The 16,743-nt window shown below is 43.9% G+C and overlaps 1 protein-coding gene across 1 annotated transcript in view; it reads right to left on the bottom strand.

Moving 5' to 3' along the window:
- LOC122177487 (amyloid beta precursor protein) overlaps nucleotides 1-16,041 on the bottom strand; it is a 201,524-nt gene extending 185,483 nt beyond the window's left edge. The window contains exon 1 of the mRNA XM_042866899.1: nucleotides 15,881-16,041. Coding sequence (XP_042722833.1) covers nucleotides 15,881-15,937 — 57 coding nt within the window. The 5' untranslated portion in view covers nucleotides 15,938-16,041. The remainder of the gene's footprint in view (nucleotides 1-15,880) is intronic.
- Between the last annotated feature and the right edge of the window lie 702 nt (nucleotides 16,042-16,743).

The following is a 16,743-nucleotide window of genomic DNA, read 5'->3' as shown; positions in this document are numbered from 1 at the left end:
CAGAGCACTGTGAAGAAATGCATGCATGCTGAGCAGGCTGGAAACACCTAATCAGGCACACTGGAATGCAGGACCGAGGCCATCTGCCTCACTTGGTATCACCATAAAATGCAGAACAACAGCCTCAATAAATTGTAAGTGCTCAAGACACAAACAGACACTCCTGTGTGATGCAGAAAGTCTGAAACCAAATATAAATAGGAAGTGTGCTCATGTCGGAGTGATGACTATATTTAGATTTGGGAGTCTGACTAAATAGAATAAAGCACTACTTTTATGCCATCCAATCTCAGTTCTGTTTTTTTTCTGTACCTATAAGCACAACCAACCTCAGACTACATTTCAAATCAACAGGGCAAGATGGATAGTGGCAAGAACCATTATATATATACTGCTCATAACTACTGCAATAAGATCTCACTTGTCCCTTCATTCCTATAATAATACATCACCATCTATCAATATCGAACCTTACTAACTTCATTCTATTCATAACACACCAACGTAACGGTTAGAAGAATTTCTGTTCCCATTAATTTCCAGAAACCAAAAATCACCCTTTAGGGAATGTTTTGACTAAAACCAGTAGCGCAGCTTAAAAACTTGACACATCTCCCTCCAAGATGGACAGAAGATTCAGCATTTCATCTATGAAAAGAACTGGAGACTTGACATTCGCATTTTGTCAGTCACTTCCATGCGCTTCCCCTCCACTGCCAACCTACACGCAGAACAAACTGCAACTCCACCTTAAAACCACGAGTAAAAGATATGCTTCTGTGGCAATGTTATTGTACCCGCTAAGATGTAATACACTTCTGAAAACATCACTTTCTTCCTGCAGGAGGAAACCTGCCACTCAGTGTGAGCTGCCATATCCAGCTGTTCCTCTTCATACTCCTACAGCTCCAACACTCTCTCCTTGCTTAAGGCCCTGACATGCAGCAGAGCCCAGCTGGCAGCACCGCTGGCAGCCCCATTTATCTGTAGTTGCAGGTAGGACAGAACGCCTCCTCCAGCAGGAACCGGGACTGAGCAAGGCACGCTGAAAACCGCTGGTGAGAAGAGATGTGTGCACACTGCATGCATTCCATGTCTGCAAGTGCACTCCGTTTCAAAACACAGCATGTATAGTCAATGCAGAATATCCTTTAGGTACACCCACTCATTTATTCCACCTGCAAGACCAGATCTGTAACATGTACACATTTAACTTGACTGCTTTAAAGCATCTGACATCGGCACACCCAGTACATAATTAACAGAAATATCCTTTATTTAAAGGGTACAGCCCTCACACAGTGTGCATTTGTACCTTATTCCCAGGACGAGACTAAAAATTGAAGCTCTCCAGATGACTTTTATAAATAAATAAACAAACATGCATCTACCCCTGAAATATCACACTGGGACTACTGCCCAGACGATGACTGACCACGGCTTTTACGCTTGTTTACCTTTTGCATTTCCAAGCATCGTGTTGCAAAATACCTATAGCAGTTGCCATAGGACACCATGGTTCTGTTCAAATCTCATTTCAAGGCTGTAGAGTGTAAAATTTTATGTCTTGCTACAAAATGCTTAGGGTCCTAAGTAATTGATCATTAAAAAAAGGTTTTGAAATTAGATTACAACAGCTGTATTTCTTCTAAATTTAAATAATAATGAATAAAACATTTAAAAAAAAGACTACTGGGAATCTGCAACGGATAGTATATGGTTAGTTTTATCTTAATAGCAACAGAAGAACAGGTAAGTTGCAACTCAAATAGTTTCAAATTAGACTGCTAAAAAAATCCTAACAAACAGATTTTCCAGGGGTGTTCTCATTTATTAGGTTTCCTTTTGAGAACTGAAACATTCAACTGTAGACATGCACACTGTCTTCCTGTGATTTCTCTCAATGCCACAGAGTTAACAAAGCTTCTCACACAGTATTGACTAAGCTGCTGCACTCCATCTTTGAACAGATTTTATTAGTCTAAAAGTAAACTCCAGAATATTAGCAGGATGAATGTAAACAATGACTTTGCAGGAGAAGAGGCAATGTACTATTTATTAACTGGGGGGGAAACATGAGAGGCGTTGTCAAAGATAACCCCAGACTTATTTTCCACTCTAGTAAGCAAACACAAATTCAGAGATCCTAATGAGCACTGCCTACCTGATTCTTTCCTCATATGAGAACTCTGGAGCTAGCCATCATTAGCATTGCTTAACTTTAGTACGCACACGTGTGTGCATAGGCACCACCACACAAACACAGCAACCACAGCAGCGTGCCCTGCCATTTCAGACTTCACCTACAGCAGGGATTGCTTTAAGCAGTCTCTCCCAAATGGCTAAGTACCACTTCCAAAAAAGTGGAGAAAAGTGCCTACAAAAAGAGGAGAGGTATAAATGCAATGGCTTTCATGATTTCCCTTTTTGTAAACATCTGTTTAACACCATCCCTCCCCCTCTCCCTCCACCCACCTCCTTCCCTTTGAGCCCTAACAGAAGCAGCTGGACATGGGGCATAACCTCAACACCTGGCCATGCGTGGCAGCTCCAGTGCCTTTTTTGGACAAGTAGTGCTAGGAATCATAAGAGTTGGAAATCCCTTGTTCACCAGTCACAAGGAAAGTGCTTTTCAAAGTAGTTTGATGCTCACATTTATGACCACAGTTCACTGTGTTACCTTAGTCTAACTGCGGGCCTCTAGCGAAGCAGCTGCAAGACCTAGTCAGCCCTGCCATCCCCTTGGCTATCACTGTGTTAGCAAGCAGCTAGAGGATATGGGACAACCCAGAGAGCAAAGCTGAGGGCTCCATGCCACAGATCTAAGCCCACAGCACTGCACCAAGCCCTGCACTGTCACTCGGTAGGTACCTCATGCACCAATGTGACAAACTTAAATGCCAACACAGATGCAGCAGGAAGCCACCAGTGTCAACAAGAAACAGATTATTAGAAATAGTCTACAAACTTGGCAAATTGACAGCCACTGCTTTGTAGTATGGACAGATGTGTAGTATGAACTAGGGGGAAAAAAAAATCTCTCGCTCATAAATTGCTAAGAACCATCAGGAATACCTTCCTTTCTAATGACACAGGCAAAGCTGAGGAAAAGATGTGACTAAAAGCAGGACAGCGCTTTGCCAAACCTACTCCCTGGGCAGGTAGCACTTTGCCAGACGACTACCAGCCAGTACTAGTCACCCCTACCTCAAGAGAACATCCTGAGAGCCAAGCTTCACCAAAAGAAAATTATTTCCTCCTGACACCTCAGGAAAATAACCTGTGTGGGAACTGCACACGTCCACATCCAGAGAATGGAAAACAACAAGCCATGTCAAGTATGCTCACATGCTGTCACAAACCAAGACTCAAAGCAAGATAGCACAAACGTCATCCACCACATCTTTGCAGATGAGGGCCAAAGAAGGGAGGCAAAGACCAAGCAGGTATGACAGCACACACAGGGCACTCCAAGAAGATCAAGTCCAAGCTGGAAAGACTTCCCAGTATCACTGTCAGCACAGGAGCATACTAAGCACCACCTTTCCTAGTGGTAATTAGAGCAAGAAAAGCATGTATTTTTAAAGCATCTTCCCCATATCCTCCCATCATTAAGAACTGGGAAGAGACAGAAAACCACTCTGAGCCATGGGTGTGTCAGCTAACCCAACATTAACCAAGTATTTGTTACATGAGTACTTTCAAGTACAGCCAGGCTGCATATTTCAAACGCTTTCAGGCAACCAAACCCATGATCCAACTCAGAATGATATCTACAGGTAATGTAAGCTCCTAAACATCTCAATGTGGGGAAGGCATTAAGGATTTATGTACATGCATCTAACAACCCACAGAGAGGGGAACTGATTTGTAAAGACCTGCCTAAATAACACATGCAGTATCTATTCATACATTAAAAAAAAAAAAAAAAAAAAAAAAAAAAAACCTGGCTTTTTTCTCATGAAATAATGAAATTTCCTTACATTAGCATGGAAATCAGTTACAAAATTAAAAATTTACCGAAGATTGAGAACTCACTGAGATGAAGCACTCTTATTTCATATGACAAACTCTCCTCCATTAATACTGCATTTTTAGCTACATCTAAAAAAAAAAAGCCACCTTATATTTTCCAATACTTCTGCTGTAAGCTCTAAAGCAAGCAATTTCTCAAAAATAATAATAATTATAATCCCTGTTGCAAGTCTGGTGACCCAGCAATTCTTATAAGCATTTTGAACACCTAATCAAAACAATGCAAGCTGTACAATTGCATTAGTTACTCTGTTCTGCCAACAGAAATTCATAATCAGAGTGCTACCTTTGAAAATAAAACCACTGTATTCTATTAAAAAAAAAAAGCTATACTGAAACTCATGCAATTCACTTTTCCATTGCCAGTTCACACATCACTTGCCCTTTATTACTGCTTACAAGGGAATCAGGTTAGCATGCTTAAAACAAATCTAAGCATTGCACACAGTCAAATCTACGTACGGCACATGGCGTTGGTTAAGACTGAAAAGAAAAAGACAGCAAAGCACATTTACTATTTTGGGCACCAGAAACACTTTTTTAAACAGAAAAGAGAGAGAGAAAAGTTTGTAAGCAGACTAAAACAAATCACTAGCATGGTGTATAAAAATCTGTTAGCAAAGATGAAACCCTGTAGGTGCTCATCTATTTCATTTCTATGTTTTTCCACTATTCTTGATACTTAGATTGACCGATTACATAGGTGAGCTCTCTTTGAAAGACCTAAAGGTGTTGCCAAAATACGAAACCTTAACTAAGTAACACTTACCTAAGAAAAAAGTAATGACCATGCCCAGCAAAGATCCTCATACAGACTCAGAAGAGCTAAAACCTAACAGGGCAGGCACTGCATGCCACTCCTGCTTTAGGTCAGTTTCCTCATTTAAAGCACAAGAAGAAAGGCAAAGGAAATGCATCCCACTGAATACAAAACCTTAGGCATTCTCAACGCTATACCAATTTAGGTACCGTAAGAGATTTGACCAAGTGGGACTGATACTGCAGTGGCACTTCCCCAAGGAAATTTTATGTGCTTTTTACGACATGCAATTGAAACCACAGGAACAGGTGGATAGAAATATTCTTTTCTACTCCTTTTGACTCCAAAGAACATAACTTCTGAATTTCTTTACCATCTGGTTTAGCAAGCACAATTGGTAATTTCCAACATATACTGTAAATTCAAACAAAGCAGATGGAAGGCTAAGCCTACAAGGTACGCATTAGGTAAAAATCTAGAGGTATTTTAACTAGGAAGAGTTACCACGCCTCCCCACCCCTCACAAAGATTAAATAGTATTTGTAAGGCCTTCCCTCTCTGCTCTTCTTCTTGATTCTCACAGACAATTCACTAGCTCACCAATACCATCCACCACTTCTCCCCATCACCCTGGGAAAGCCACCTACTATGGTTTTTTATAGCACACATCACAAAGCAGCCTAACAACTCTGCCTTTTTTCTTCCTTTGCAGACCATCTTCAGACAGACCACCTATTTATTTGGCTGCTGACATGATTAAGAACAGCCTTTCCATTAGAAAGCCATTGACGCTGTATGTTTAGCCAAGTAAGATGCTGGAGAAGGAATATGGAAGGGTTTTTTTGTTGAACCTTGTACCGTGCTGTTTCTACTCAAACAAGAAATCAGGTAGTTAGACCAAGACAAGCAGATGTATACCTAAAAAGATCTGACAAAGATAGTACTGACTCAAGGACAACTCTAACGAGAACTGACTGTCCAGTACAAAGAATTTTCACTTCTAAAGATGTCCCAAATCTCTCAGATCCCAGAGGGAAGTGCACAATACTAAAATTTAACTTAGAAATTTCTGATGTGCCAGCCACATTTCTCCAGTTTTAAGTATTTCTGTTAACCAAGCTATCCCCTGTGATCAAAAAGCAGTATTTTATAGACACACAGAGCCTGCAATCCAGTTCAAAAACTTCTTGCAGCCTTTTGCATCACTCTCAGTTTTTTTTTAAATATTCGGGACATATCACTCAAGATACACTATTTAATGATAATCCTCCCAAGATTTTTATCTTTTGCAGCAACAGACACTTAAAAGTCAAGAATCCTGTAAAATGTGTAAGTACTTTTCAGCCAACACAGTCATTCACAACCCCAGGAAACTGCCCACAGTTTGTTTCCTTTTTTCTTTAAAACTCGCTTAGTGAAGTTATGGAGGCAATCGGAACACACAGAATGAAGAGATCCAATTCCAAACCTGTTTTGCACTGTCAGCAGGTGTGGCAAAAGCACCAGAGAAATCCAGTTTGCTTGTGTTTAGTTCTACTCTAGCATCTCTTGCTTCAGCAGGACCAGTAACAACTGTTTAAAGAACTGAGAAAGCTCAACATATCACTTTTTTAAAATCATAATTTAACACTATGAGCAGACACTTCTAAGTTTTTTCTCAAGGAGATTTGTAAATATTAGCACAAACACCTCTGAAATCCAAACCATGCTATGCAGTTTCCCTCAGGAAATGGTGGGCTCAACAGGTTTAAATATATATATATATATATAAGTAGCACTCAGCTGTACCTGCACTTTGGTAACACCAAAGCTCATCCCCTAAAATCAACAAGCAAATAACTTACGCAGTTATCTGCAATCAATGCTGGTGCCTGCAAGCCAAAAAGCGTTCCACAACAGGACACTGCCATATTCCCCAAGGGTGCATTTGCGCATTTCAAGTTAGTGGGATCTTCAAGTGAACACAGAATTTAAATCCCACCACATAGAGGCCTGCTCTCATCTCCTGTGCCTCACTGGTTACTGCACTTCTGCTTGCCATGATGCAGCCCAACATCCTGTATTTACCCCTTTGGAAAAATCAGTCACTCAGTCTTTACTCTTACTTTGCCACCAGTCTGGAGGCAAAAAACGCATTTCCTTTCTCAGCTCACCACAAGTCAGTACTATTAAAAACATGTCCATGATTTCCTATTTGAATGCCTTCCAGACAGCACTAGCTGACAGGCTTTCTTTTCCTGCTATTTCCTCTTTGTGGAGGCAATTAAGGCACTATTCAATCTTTCTTCTAATAAATTACAGGTTATCTTTCTCTTTTGGTTTTACCTCCAGAGCTAAAGTTTAAACAAGTAAATGAAGTAGCTTCCATCCCTCAGAACTGCTAGCATCTAAACCAAACCCCACTTTGTCAGCCCTTCCATGGAGAAGATGGGCTCTCTTTAGGGTTGGGCTCAGAAGCCCCAAGCTCTCAATTGACGCTCCCACAAGGTCAACTCAAATCCATGCTATACTCATTCAAGTTCTCCATGCAGCTGAGTCCCCACTGTCCCTCGTGGCAAAGCCCTGCTCCTAACCTTCCACCTAGGAGACCACACCACACAGGGCAGCCTGGATTTTCAGGGTCTGGGTGTTGATTTTCAGCATTTCCATCTGCTGCCCATGCAAGTTTTGTTAAATTCAAGCAGGAACTTGGTAATTTCGTGTATAACTACAGTACTAATGCCTATCTAGAGTTGTTGCACAAATCCTCTCTCTTTAGAAACAGTTTAGACTTATTTTAAAGTGAAACACTTTAATTTCACCCTGCTGCTTATCAGAGACTTTCTCTCAAAGCTCAGCTGTACCCAGGATTTTCTTCTGAACGCCTTCAGAAAGACTTTAGATCCTCTGCTCTAAGGACCCTAACCATCACAGGGCTTTAACAACACCCACCGGCCTCAGTGAGCCTGTGGCTCTGCGCAGGGTGCCATGCAGGCCCAGATCAGCAGCTGCCTCCTGACCTTGCCAACACCTCCTGCTGGCCATGCATTGAAGCAAGGTTACAACCCAAATAAACAAATCTTTGTGCTGGTTTTAAAAGAGATGTCATCTTCACGTGGATCCACACAGGCATGACAGGAAGATGAAACACTTCACCTCAACAGCTCCAAGTTGTTGTGACCAAGAATACCTTACACATCAAAGATGGGAAACTGGCTTTTCAATGTTCAGGTTAGCAGAGGAAAAAAAAAGTACTGCCATTGTAAGAAATAAAAAGAAATGAAAAATCTTAACAGAAGTTAAACAGCTTTTCCTTGTCCAGGCAAAATGTACTCCAGAGGTTCCCCTCAACTCTCTCTATCTCATATGGATACTCTGGGTCCCTCACTTGCTCTTTGACATTTTAGTTTTTGCAACTTAAGTTTTCAATATCCCAAATAAAATTCAAATAATGAACTCTGAGGGTTTGGGGTTTTTATTGTTTGCTTTCTCCACAACGCAGTGTCATTTTCATGATTAGTCACGTTCTCTTGGATGTCAAGATTATAGACAAGTCCTCACCTGCAAGTTGCTCACAGTTAAGTTGTAGAAGCTATACCAACATTGAAAGAACAGCTTAAGAACTTCAACATCCTCAGTTTTAAAATTCTGTGAAACAACTTCAGATCAGTACTATTCTTCCAAGACTTAATAGAACTGAAGGTAGAACTGGTGAAAGTAAACAGCAATGGAATTAGAATGATGAAAGTCATGTCATTAGAAGCAGTTTTATTCCATCACCTAGTTAAGAGAATTGGCCAGAAGACAGAAAAAGCACACACAGCAGAGCTGCAGAAAAATATCAAATAAGTTTCAAAAGTACCCCACAGCTTACCACATATTCTGCAAGCCTAGATGCTTACTAACACTATGCATAACAAAAAAAATGAATCACTAATTCCCATACTGTAACTACTCGTCAACTACAATTAATCAATTATTGTATTTAAATTTACAAAGCTTGTAAGAAAATAAAATTACCAAAATGCTGAACACCGTTTAAAAGTAAATGGCTGCTAAATACTATAAAAAGACATTTCCTTTTATTCAGTTTAAATTCCCCTAAATAATAACCGTCCTTCCCAGTGTAAATAAATATATAGGTGCTGTATGTGTATAAAAATAAGCTTTTATCATGATAAAAAAAAAATCGAAGCCAAGAATCAAGCATATGAGAAGCTTAGAACATGAATAGTATCAAAACTTTATCAAGAAGGAACATCAGAATTCCATTACCTGTATTTTAAGACAGGACACAGGGAACAAACTGTTTTTCAAGCTACCTTTTGGATAATCACAGAATATCTCAAGTTGGAAGGGACTCTCAAGGATCACCAAGTCAAACTCTAGAACGACCCAAAATTCAAACCCTACATCTGACATTGGCCAAACGCCTTCTGAACAGCAGCAGGCTTGGTATTATGACCACTGCCCTGGGGAGCTTGTTCCAGTGCCTGGCCTCTTCTCTCGTGTCATTAGTGATAGGACCAGAGGGAATGGCTTCAAGCTACGGCAGAGGAGATTCAGGCTGGACATGAGGAAGTATTACTTTTCAGAAAGGGTGGTCAGGCACTGGAATGGACTGCCCAGGGAGGTGGTGGAGTCACCGAGCCTGGGGGTGTTCAAGGAAAGGCTGGTTGTTGTGTTGAGGGACATGGGAGCTATTGCACAGTGAGAGCTATTAGTAATAGGTGAACAGTTGGACTGGATGATCTTTTAAGTCTTTTCCAACCTTGGTGATTCTATGATCTCTGGTAATGAACCTTTTCCTTACACGCAGCCTGACCCTTGATGAGGAAAAGTGAACTACTCTATTAGCTCAGTAATCCATATTCCAAACCAGTTTAAAACTCCAGTGACAAATAAGTTTACACAACTAACCATAACAAGAATAAGTCAATTGTCTCAGTTATATTGCTGTGTATGAAAAAAATGGATGAAAAGACAGAGCATTTTGCAGGGCCTCAATTTACAGGGTTAAAGCTTCAAAATGAGCAATCTTTAAGACATGCTGACAATGTTTGCTGCAGGCACAGAGACGATGTAATGGCATGTCAAGGAGACTGGAAGTAACTTCCAAGTTCTGCCCCTACATCTCTATTATGTCATCTGCGTCAAATGAATACTATTTCTAAATCTTAGAGATGGGTGAGGAGACAATTCTCATCTTCACCATAAGAAAAATAAAGACAACCCATTTTAAGACCAAGTAACTGTATTACCTAAACCTGAATTGTGTATATATAAGTCCCTGTTTCATAGCTCCAAAGAAATCAAAGTCTAAACTTCACATAGTTTCCAAAACAAAATACAGTGTATTGCTCACTTAAGCTCCTGTTAGATGTGCACTGTGTTCTATGAAATCCTAAAAGAAATTACATAAAAAATAGTAACTGTCATACTGGATCTAAAGAATGGCATGCTCTCAAAGGGAGCAATTTTGAAATGCTTTTACGAGCTAGTACAACCAGTTTTGCCCCATTCCTGTCACATGCTATCTGCTGTGGTTGAATAGATAAGCTCTACTCTGGGGAAGGATAAACCAGAGAAGGGTGAACAAGGAATTCCTATCTAGATTAGCTCAAAATGGGTCAGTAGGAACTGAATGGAACTATCCATCCCTGAATGCAGCTCCTAGGAGCTTTTGCCTTTCACAATGACTTGACATTAACTTTTAACAATCAGGAACCAAAGAGAAGTCAAGTGCGAAAAGACTGCTCATGTCCTGCCACAGGTCACCAGAGGGAGGCAAAGAGACCAACACCTTAATTAACACTGCTCCATCAACTTCAGAAAATGTGGTTTCAGAGGCTGGGGCTCTTCTCCCAGAGCATCTGCCTGCTCTTTTGGTTGGGCCAGTTCAACTGCTTGTGGCCATTTTCTAACTCAGGTCTCAGAAGCATCTGCCAGAAAAAGAGACATACCAAAAAAAACACACAGCTTGTTTGTTTCAGCACAGCACAGGGTCATGAAACCAGCAGGGAGTCGTCAGTGAGAGCTGAATGGGCTGACTTTAGAAAGCAGAAACCACTGGTGGAAGCAAAATAAGCAGCTTGAAGCAGCCAGCTCCTGAACTAGGTCCTCTGCCAGCCATACAGCAGAGTTTAACTCCAGCCTGAAAAGGCCAAGTGGATTACAAACCACAAAGTGCACTGGCTCACATGCTCCTACATTTAAAGCTTGGCTGTCTCACAATCGGTGAGCAGTTGACTAGAACGTTGGCTTCCCTTGGGAAACCTCTTAAACAAGCGCAGTCTACACTTCCCTTTAATATGAAGTCCTCAAGAGAAGACTGGGTTCTCCTGAACTTTCTGCATGGACAAGGGAGAAACACAGCAAGCCAGAAGTCCTACTTCACAGCTGAGGAAACCACAGTGCTTACAGTGCTGTTACACTGCGAGCTAAACACTTACGTACACACACACCCCAACTGGCTGCTATCCCATCTGGTCCCTGTGAATGCGGGCCATTATTCCCATTTGACTTATTTTCTGTAGGATTAATTTCTCACATGAAGTGGTAGATATTTTCAGAACTTCAATGCATCTTTAGATCACAACATTAAAGAAACAAAGTAGCTTTTTGAAGGCTTTTTTTTTTTTTTTTTTTAATTCATAAAAACAAATACTTAAGCTTCACAACTAATTCCCAAAACAGTCAATGGGACATATATGACCTATTCAGAGCTGATATCTCAAAGTTATGCACCAGGCATTACTGGTTTGTACTCTCAGCTGGCCCTACATCATTGAAAGGGATAGAAAGTGTGCCTCAATTGTACGATACTTCTGAAGGAAAGTCAGGCAAGAAGGGCAGTTTCCAGAACAAGTTCCGAGAGCAAAGGCTCCTCAAACTGACTGCATTCTGTTTTAAAAATAAATCTAGAGCAGTACTTCGTCTTCTTTTGACAGTCCCTTCTTAGAAGTAGCCCAGGCTCACGCCTGTTATCAACACTGCTCTTGGCAACGCTCAGCCTGTCAATGATCATTGTGAACTCTAACCACAAGAACATGTTCTAACAGTTAACCAAGCTTACAGAAAGTCATTCGGTACTTTTTCAATTCGCTTTACTTTTAATCTTCTTACACCACAGGATTTTCCAAAATCCCCTGAGTTTAAATCCAATAACGCACAGCCCTTGACTTATGTGTTAAACCCATACTAGATAGATCACCTAACAACTTCAATGAACATATTATCATACACAAACCCTATTATATGCTTACCAGTAGCAGCCAATAATTGTTTCTTCATTGCCTAGATTGTCCGAATACAGCCAACACAAAAATGCGATGTACATACACATACATACACACACAACAATGTTAATGTCATACATGAAATATGCTAACATATAAGAGATCTTTAACACGTTTGTGTATATTACATTGACGTATTAGGTGATTTTAATGTGCACATGTACATATGATGCAAGCGTGTACATTTACATGAACAAGCAGACTTTTAACCAAACATTTTTTTTACCCAACTACTAGTTATGACAGACTTTTTTAAAGTGCAGCATCATAAGTTTTGAGGATCAAGTATGTAAGTTAAGCCTAGAGATAATGCCTTAAAAAAAAAAATAAATACACAACAGTCTAGAGGCACACCTCAATCCAGAGATGAGCCAACCTTACCATGGACTCATCAGGGTTCCCTAGGCTCTGCCTCTGGAGCTCTATCTTCAGACCTGCCTGGAGAAAGCCCCAGGTAGCCTGGCTGAGTGTCCAGAACTGGCCCTTTTTTGGAAGTTGAACCAGAGTCATCCTGAGAAATCCTGTGATCCTATCAACTAATTTCTTGAACAATTCTCCATACTCAACAGCTCGCGTTAATTATTTTACTGAGCCACTAAGAAATGACTCTGTCGAGAAAAACACCTGCCAGTTCATCAAACAGCTAAATGAAATATTTATGCTCTGAAAGTACATTGCCAAGCTTTGTATTTTAAAAGGATGGACAATTAGAAGGAATCTTTGTACCTTTTCTTTGCAAAACATATAAACTATTTGTCCCCAACAGTTTTTAAACACAAGCCAAGAGAAAAGCCATCATGAAGTTGACTTCCACTTCCCACTGGTTTCCCCTACAAATCAGAATACTGCTTCATTAAAGCAGTTAAGAAAGGTCACCCACACTTGTCCCATAAATAGCTAATGGTGGAGGGGGAGAGGAGAAGAAAAAAAAAAAAAAAATCTCACAATCTTCACAATCTTGTCACCTTCATACATGCTCTGTGAGAAGTACGGCAGCTGATGACTTTTCCCTTCAGAAAACACATCTAAAGAGAACAAAAGTCTAGAAATTGTTGCTCATTAACCTAAAAGACAAGGAGGGCAGTGAGGGAGAAGCTCCCTTCTTCCCTCCTTTAATTTATCCATTTGGCTGCCAATGCACCAGAATCCATAATGCCTGCCCTGCCATTGCAGAATTTTAAGGAGGAAGTTCAAAGGGGATCTCTTAACAAAAAAAAAAAAAACATTTCCCAGAGAAGGATCAAGAACAGAAGCAGAAGAAAGAACTCAAATTCTGTAATGGAGGCAAAAGAAAAGCTTCCTTTACTGCCCATGTTACAGGAAGTCATTTTCAAAGATCTACTTAAAACTGAACAATTTAGAAACGAGTACTTGGAGCTTCCATTTAAAAAGAGACAAAAAAATAAAAGCTTAGAAATCACAGCATTAGACAGTTTTACAAAAAAGCTGCCAGGCAATATGCTTCTTGTGAGCTTACTTCCTGAGGGCCTGCTTGTATGCTATCAATGCCTTAGTAATTCCATTTCAGTTTGCTGGCACGAGAGTCCCGTTTATAAACATGGATCTACAGCAGTACTAGGCACGACAAATCGACACCCCAATTGTGTGCTAATTAGAAGAAATCTCAACATGCCAAACTGAGATTGTTCACTCAAATACACAGCTACAGTCTACTGCATTTACCTACTGAAATCAGACAACACATAGGATGACATTAAATGGTAACAATTGCCCAGTGGCTTCCTACCCCCTCCAAGTATGATTCACTTGGCTGCAAGTAGCATGCTAAGCAACTGCGACATCGCTGTAGCTTCGCTATGGTGTATTTCCTTCAGAGATGCAGAATATTAATCTACCTGTAATTTAAGAATGGAATTTCTTGTGTGTAATATTGCAAGGCTTTTAATTTTGTTCTTGTTTTCCCTTCTCCTTCTACCACACTCCCTCTGAAAACAGAGATAGGTTCTTCTGCTGCTTTCCAAAATGTGTTTGTTAAAATGGCAGGAGAAACGGTTGAGTCTGGAGATGAGGTCTCAAATCTAATTCAAACAAAAATTTCACACTTTAGCACACAAAGACAACGCAAGTGCGGTAAATGTGTGCATGCAATTCCTGTTACAAAATATTTAAATATTATAAAAGCAGCCGCTTGTTCAAATCATCAACCTTCAGTGTATCAAGATACAAAGAACCAAGATTAATCACAAGATTACCAGACGTTAGAAACTAACCCACCACCAAACAGGAAAAAAAAGGGAAAACTGCAAAGCCACAAACACTGTTATGAATTGCCAGAACAAGATGGAAAGCTTCTGCACAAACATTGCTGTCCATTTAAACAACTACTTCAAGGCAAAGAACGTCTCTGAAAATTCTGGATGCTACTCCAGCAGGCATCACGGAAAGGATGGGGCTGCAGATGAATGCAGGCTCTCCTCAGAATGGTTTTGATGCAAAACCCAAGCCCTCCTTCTTGTAAGTGCTTATACAGTGCCTCCAACTTTATACCTTTTTCCATATATACATATATATGGATATATATATCCACACACTTCTAAGGCTAGGGACAGAGAGATCCAATGGACCACACAGCGACGGGCACTGCTACCTGAAGCACTGTTCCAATTTTATTTTCCTTTATTTGGCTCCATCTAAGCACCCAAGGCAGAGATTTCCTTCTATTACTTTCAGGCAACAAACGGTTGCATCAAGCTAACACCCAAACGAGTTTTATAACTGGAAGCCATAAAGCCCTGAGCCTCTTCACAACCCTGCTCAGCGTTTCCCAGCCCGTGTCTGGAAGACCAGCATCGGGCACAGGGACGGGCAGGCCCCCAGGAATAACCGGGTCCCGCGGCTCTCCGCCCGGCAGCGAGCCGAGCTCCGGGCTCTGGGTCCCGGCTGAGCGCCGGGTGCCAGTCCCGCGGGCTTCGTGGGGCAGAAGAGGCTGGGAGCAGAGGGCTCCCCGCACACCTTCACCAGGCGGCACCGGCTGCCCTCTGCGCTCAGCCCTGGGGGGACAAGAGGAGCCCACCCGCCCCCGCCCCACCGGGACCTCAGCGGAGGATGCCGCCGGGCCGATGCTGCCCTGGCAGCACTGGGCAGCGGGGCAGGAGAAGAAGAGGGCGATGCCGCCCACGGCCGGGCCGTCCGCCGTTCGCATGACGGCGCCCCTCTGCTGCACTGCAGCGGCGCCATCTTCTCGCGCTTCGCCACCGCGCAGCCCCAGCCCGCCCCGCCGCAGGGAAACCCGCCCCGCGGCTCCGCACGGCTCGGCTCGGCACGGCACACCGCCCCCGCCCCGCGTCCCCGCCGCCCGGCTATCGCGCCAGCCCCGCCGGGGGCTCCTCGCCGCCGCCCCGCGCACCTGCGAGGGTGGTGCGCGACGGGGCGGGAGCGGTGCCTCCCCCGCCCGCCGCTCCGCCCGCCGCCCCCCGAGGCCCCGCGCCCCCCGCCCGGACGGCAAAGTTTCCCTTCCCCGACCATCGGCGGAGGAACCCCCGGGGACGCGCACCGTCCCCCCGAAAAGCCCGAAGGCAGCGGTGGGCGCGGGCAGCCGGGTGGCAGCGATGCGCGAGAGCCGCCGACCTCTCTCTCTGCCTCCGTTCTGCCCCCGCCGCCCCCTCGCTCGGCGGGAGCGGCCCTATTGTTCGCCGGCGGCCGGGGAAGGACGCTCCGGCGCCGGGCAGGCACCGGGGACCTCCGCCGAGCCCCGCCGCAGGGGCGGCTCCGGGCAGACAAAGCCTTCGGGAGGCGCAGGAGGACGGCGGGAGCGAGCCCCCGCCCGACCGCCCCCTGCCCCGCTTACCTCGAGGGCCCGGGCGGCGCCGGCGGCCAGCAGCAGAAGGGCTAAGTGGGGCAGCATCGCGGCGGCCGAGAGGGGAGGGGGAGGAGGGAGAAGGGCGGCCGGCCGGCGGGACGCGCTGGGCTACGGCAGTAAATCCGCGGGGCCGCGCCGCTGCCGAGGAGAGCGACTGAGCTGCAGCGGCACCACTGAGCGCCGCGGCGGGGCCGGTCAGCTGATGGCCTGGCCCGCCCCCGAGCGGGCGGTGCGGCGCGGCCCGGCCCGGCCCTCCCGCCCCGTGGAGACCCCTAGCGGCCGCGCACGGGCGGAGCAGCACCGGCCCGCGGCGGCTCGGGGCGGTGCTGTGCGGTGAAAGCACCTCGGGGCCGGGCTCGGTCCTACGGGGAACCGGGCAGACCGTAGAATGTCTTGAAGGTGGAGTGTCTGCCTGCTCAGCCTCTCACACAATACATAATCTGTGTCCAAAACACTTGAGCGCACAACTGAGGCCTCAGCCTTCTGCTGGCAAGATAGCAGTGACCCCCGGCGTTGCTTTGCTTACTGCTAATTGCAAGATCAATGCAAAATTTGTGGAAGTCACTGAGAAATAATGCACACAGGAGCACTGACTGAACTAAGTGTCACAGCAGCTGAACGAGGAAGAAATCAAACTTCAGTCCTTTTTCACGTGGCTTGCAAGCAGAAGGGTTGTCGGGCCCTGAAACAGGCACCAAGCTGCTGGAGTACAAGAAGCGTGTGGACAATGCTCTCAGACATACAGTCTTTGGGTGGCACTGTGTGGAGCCAGGAGCTGTACTCAGTGATCCTTCTGGGTCCCTTCCAACTTGGAATATTTTATAATTCTATGAAATCCAGTTTGATGTTAC

The sequence above is a fragment of the Lagopus leucura genome, unplaced genomic scaffold, assembly GCF_019238085.1.
Source record: "Lagopus leucura isolate 7727_CA_CO unplaced genomic scaffold, USGS_WTPT01 Super-Scaffold_100001, whole genome shotgun sequence".
NCBI classification, from domain to species: domain Eukaryota; kingdom Metazoa; phylum Chordata; class Aves; order Galliformes; family Phasianidae; genus Lagopus; species Lagopus leucura.
The sequence above is the reverse complement of the archived record's forward strand: the minus strand, read 5'-3'. Positions and strand labels throughout refer to the sequence as shown.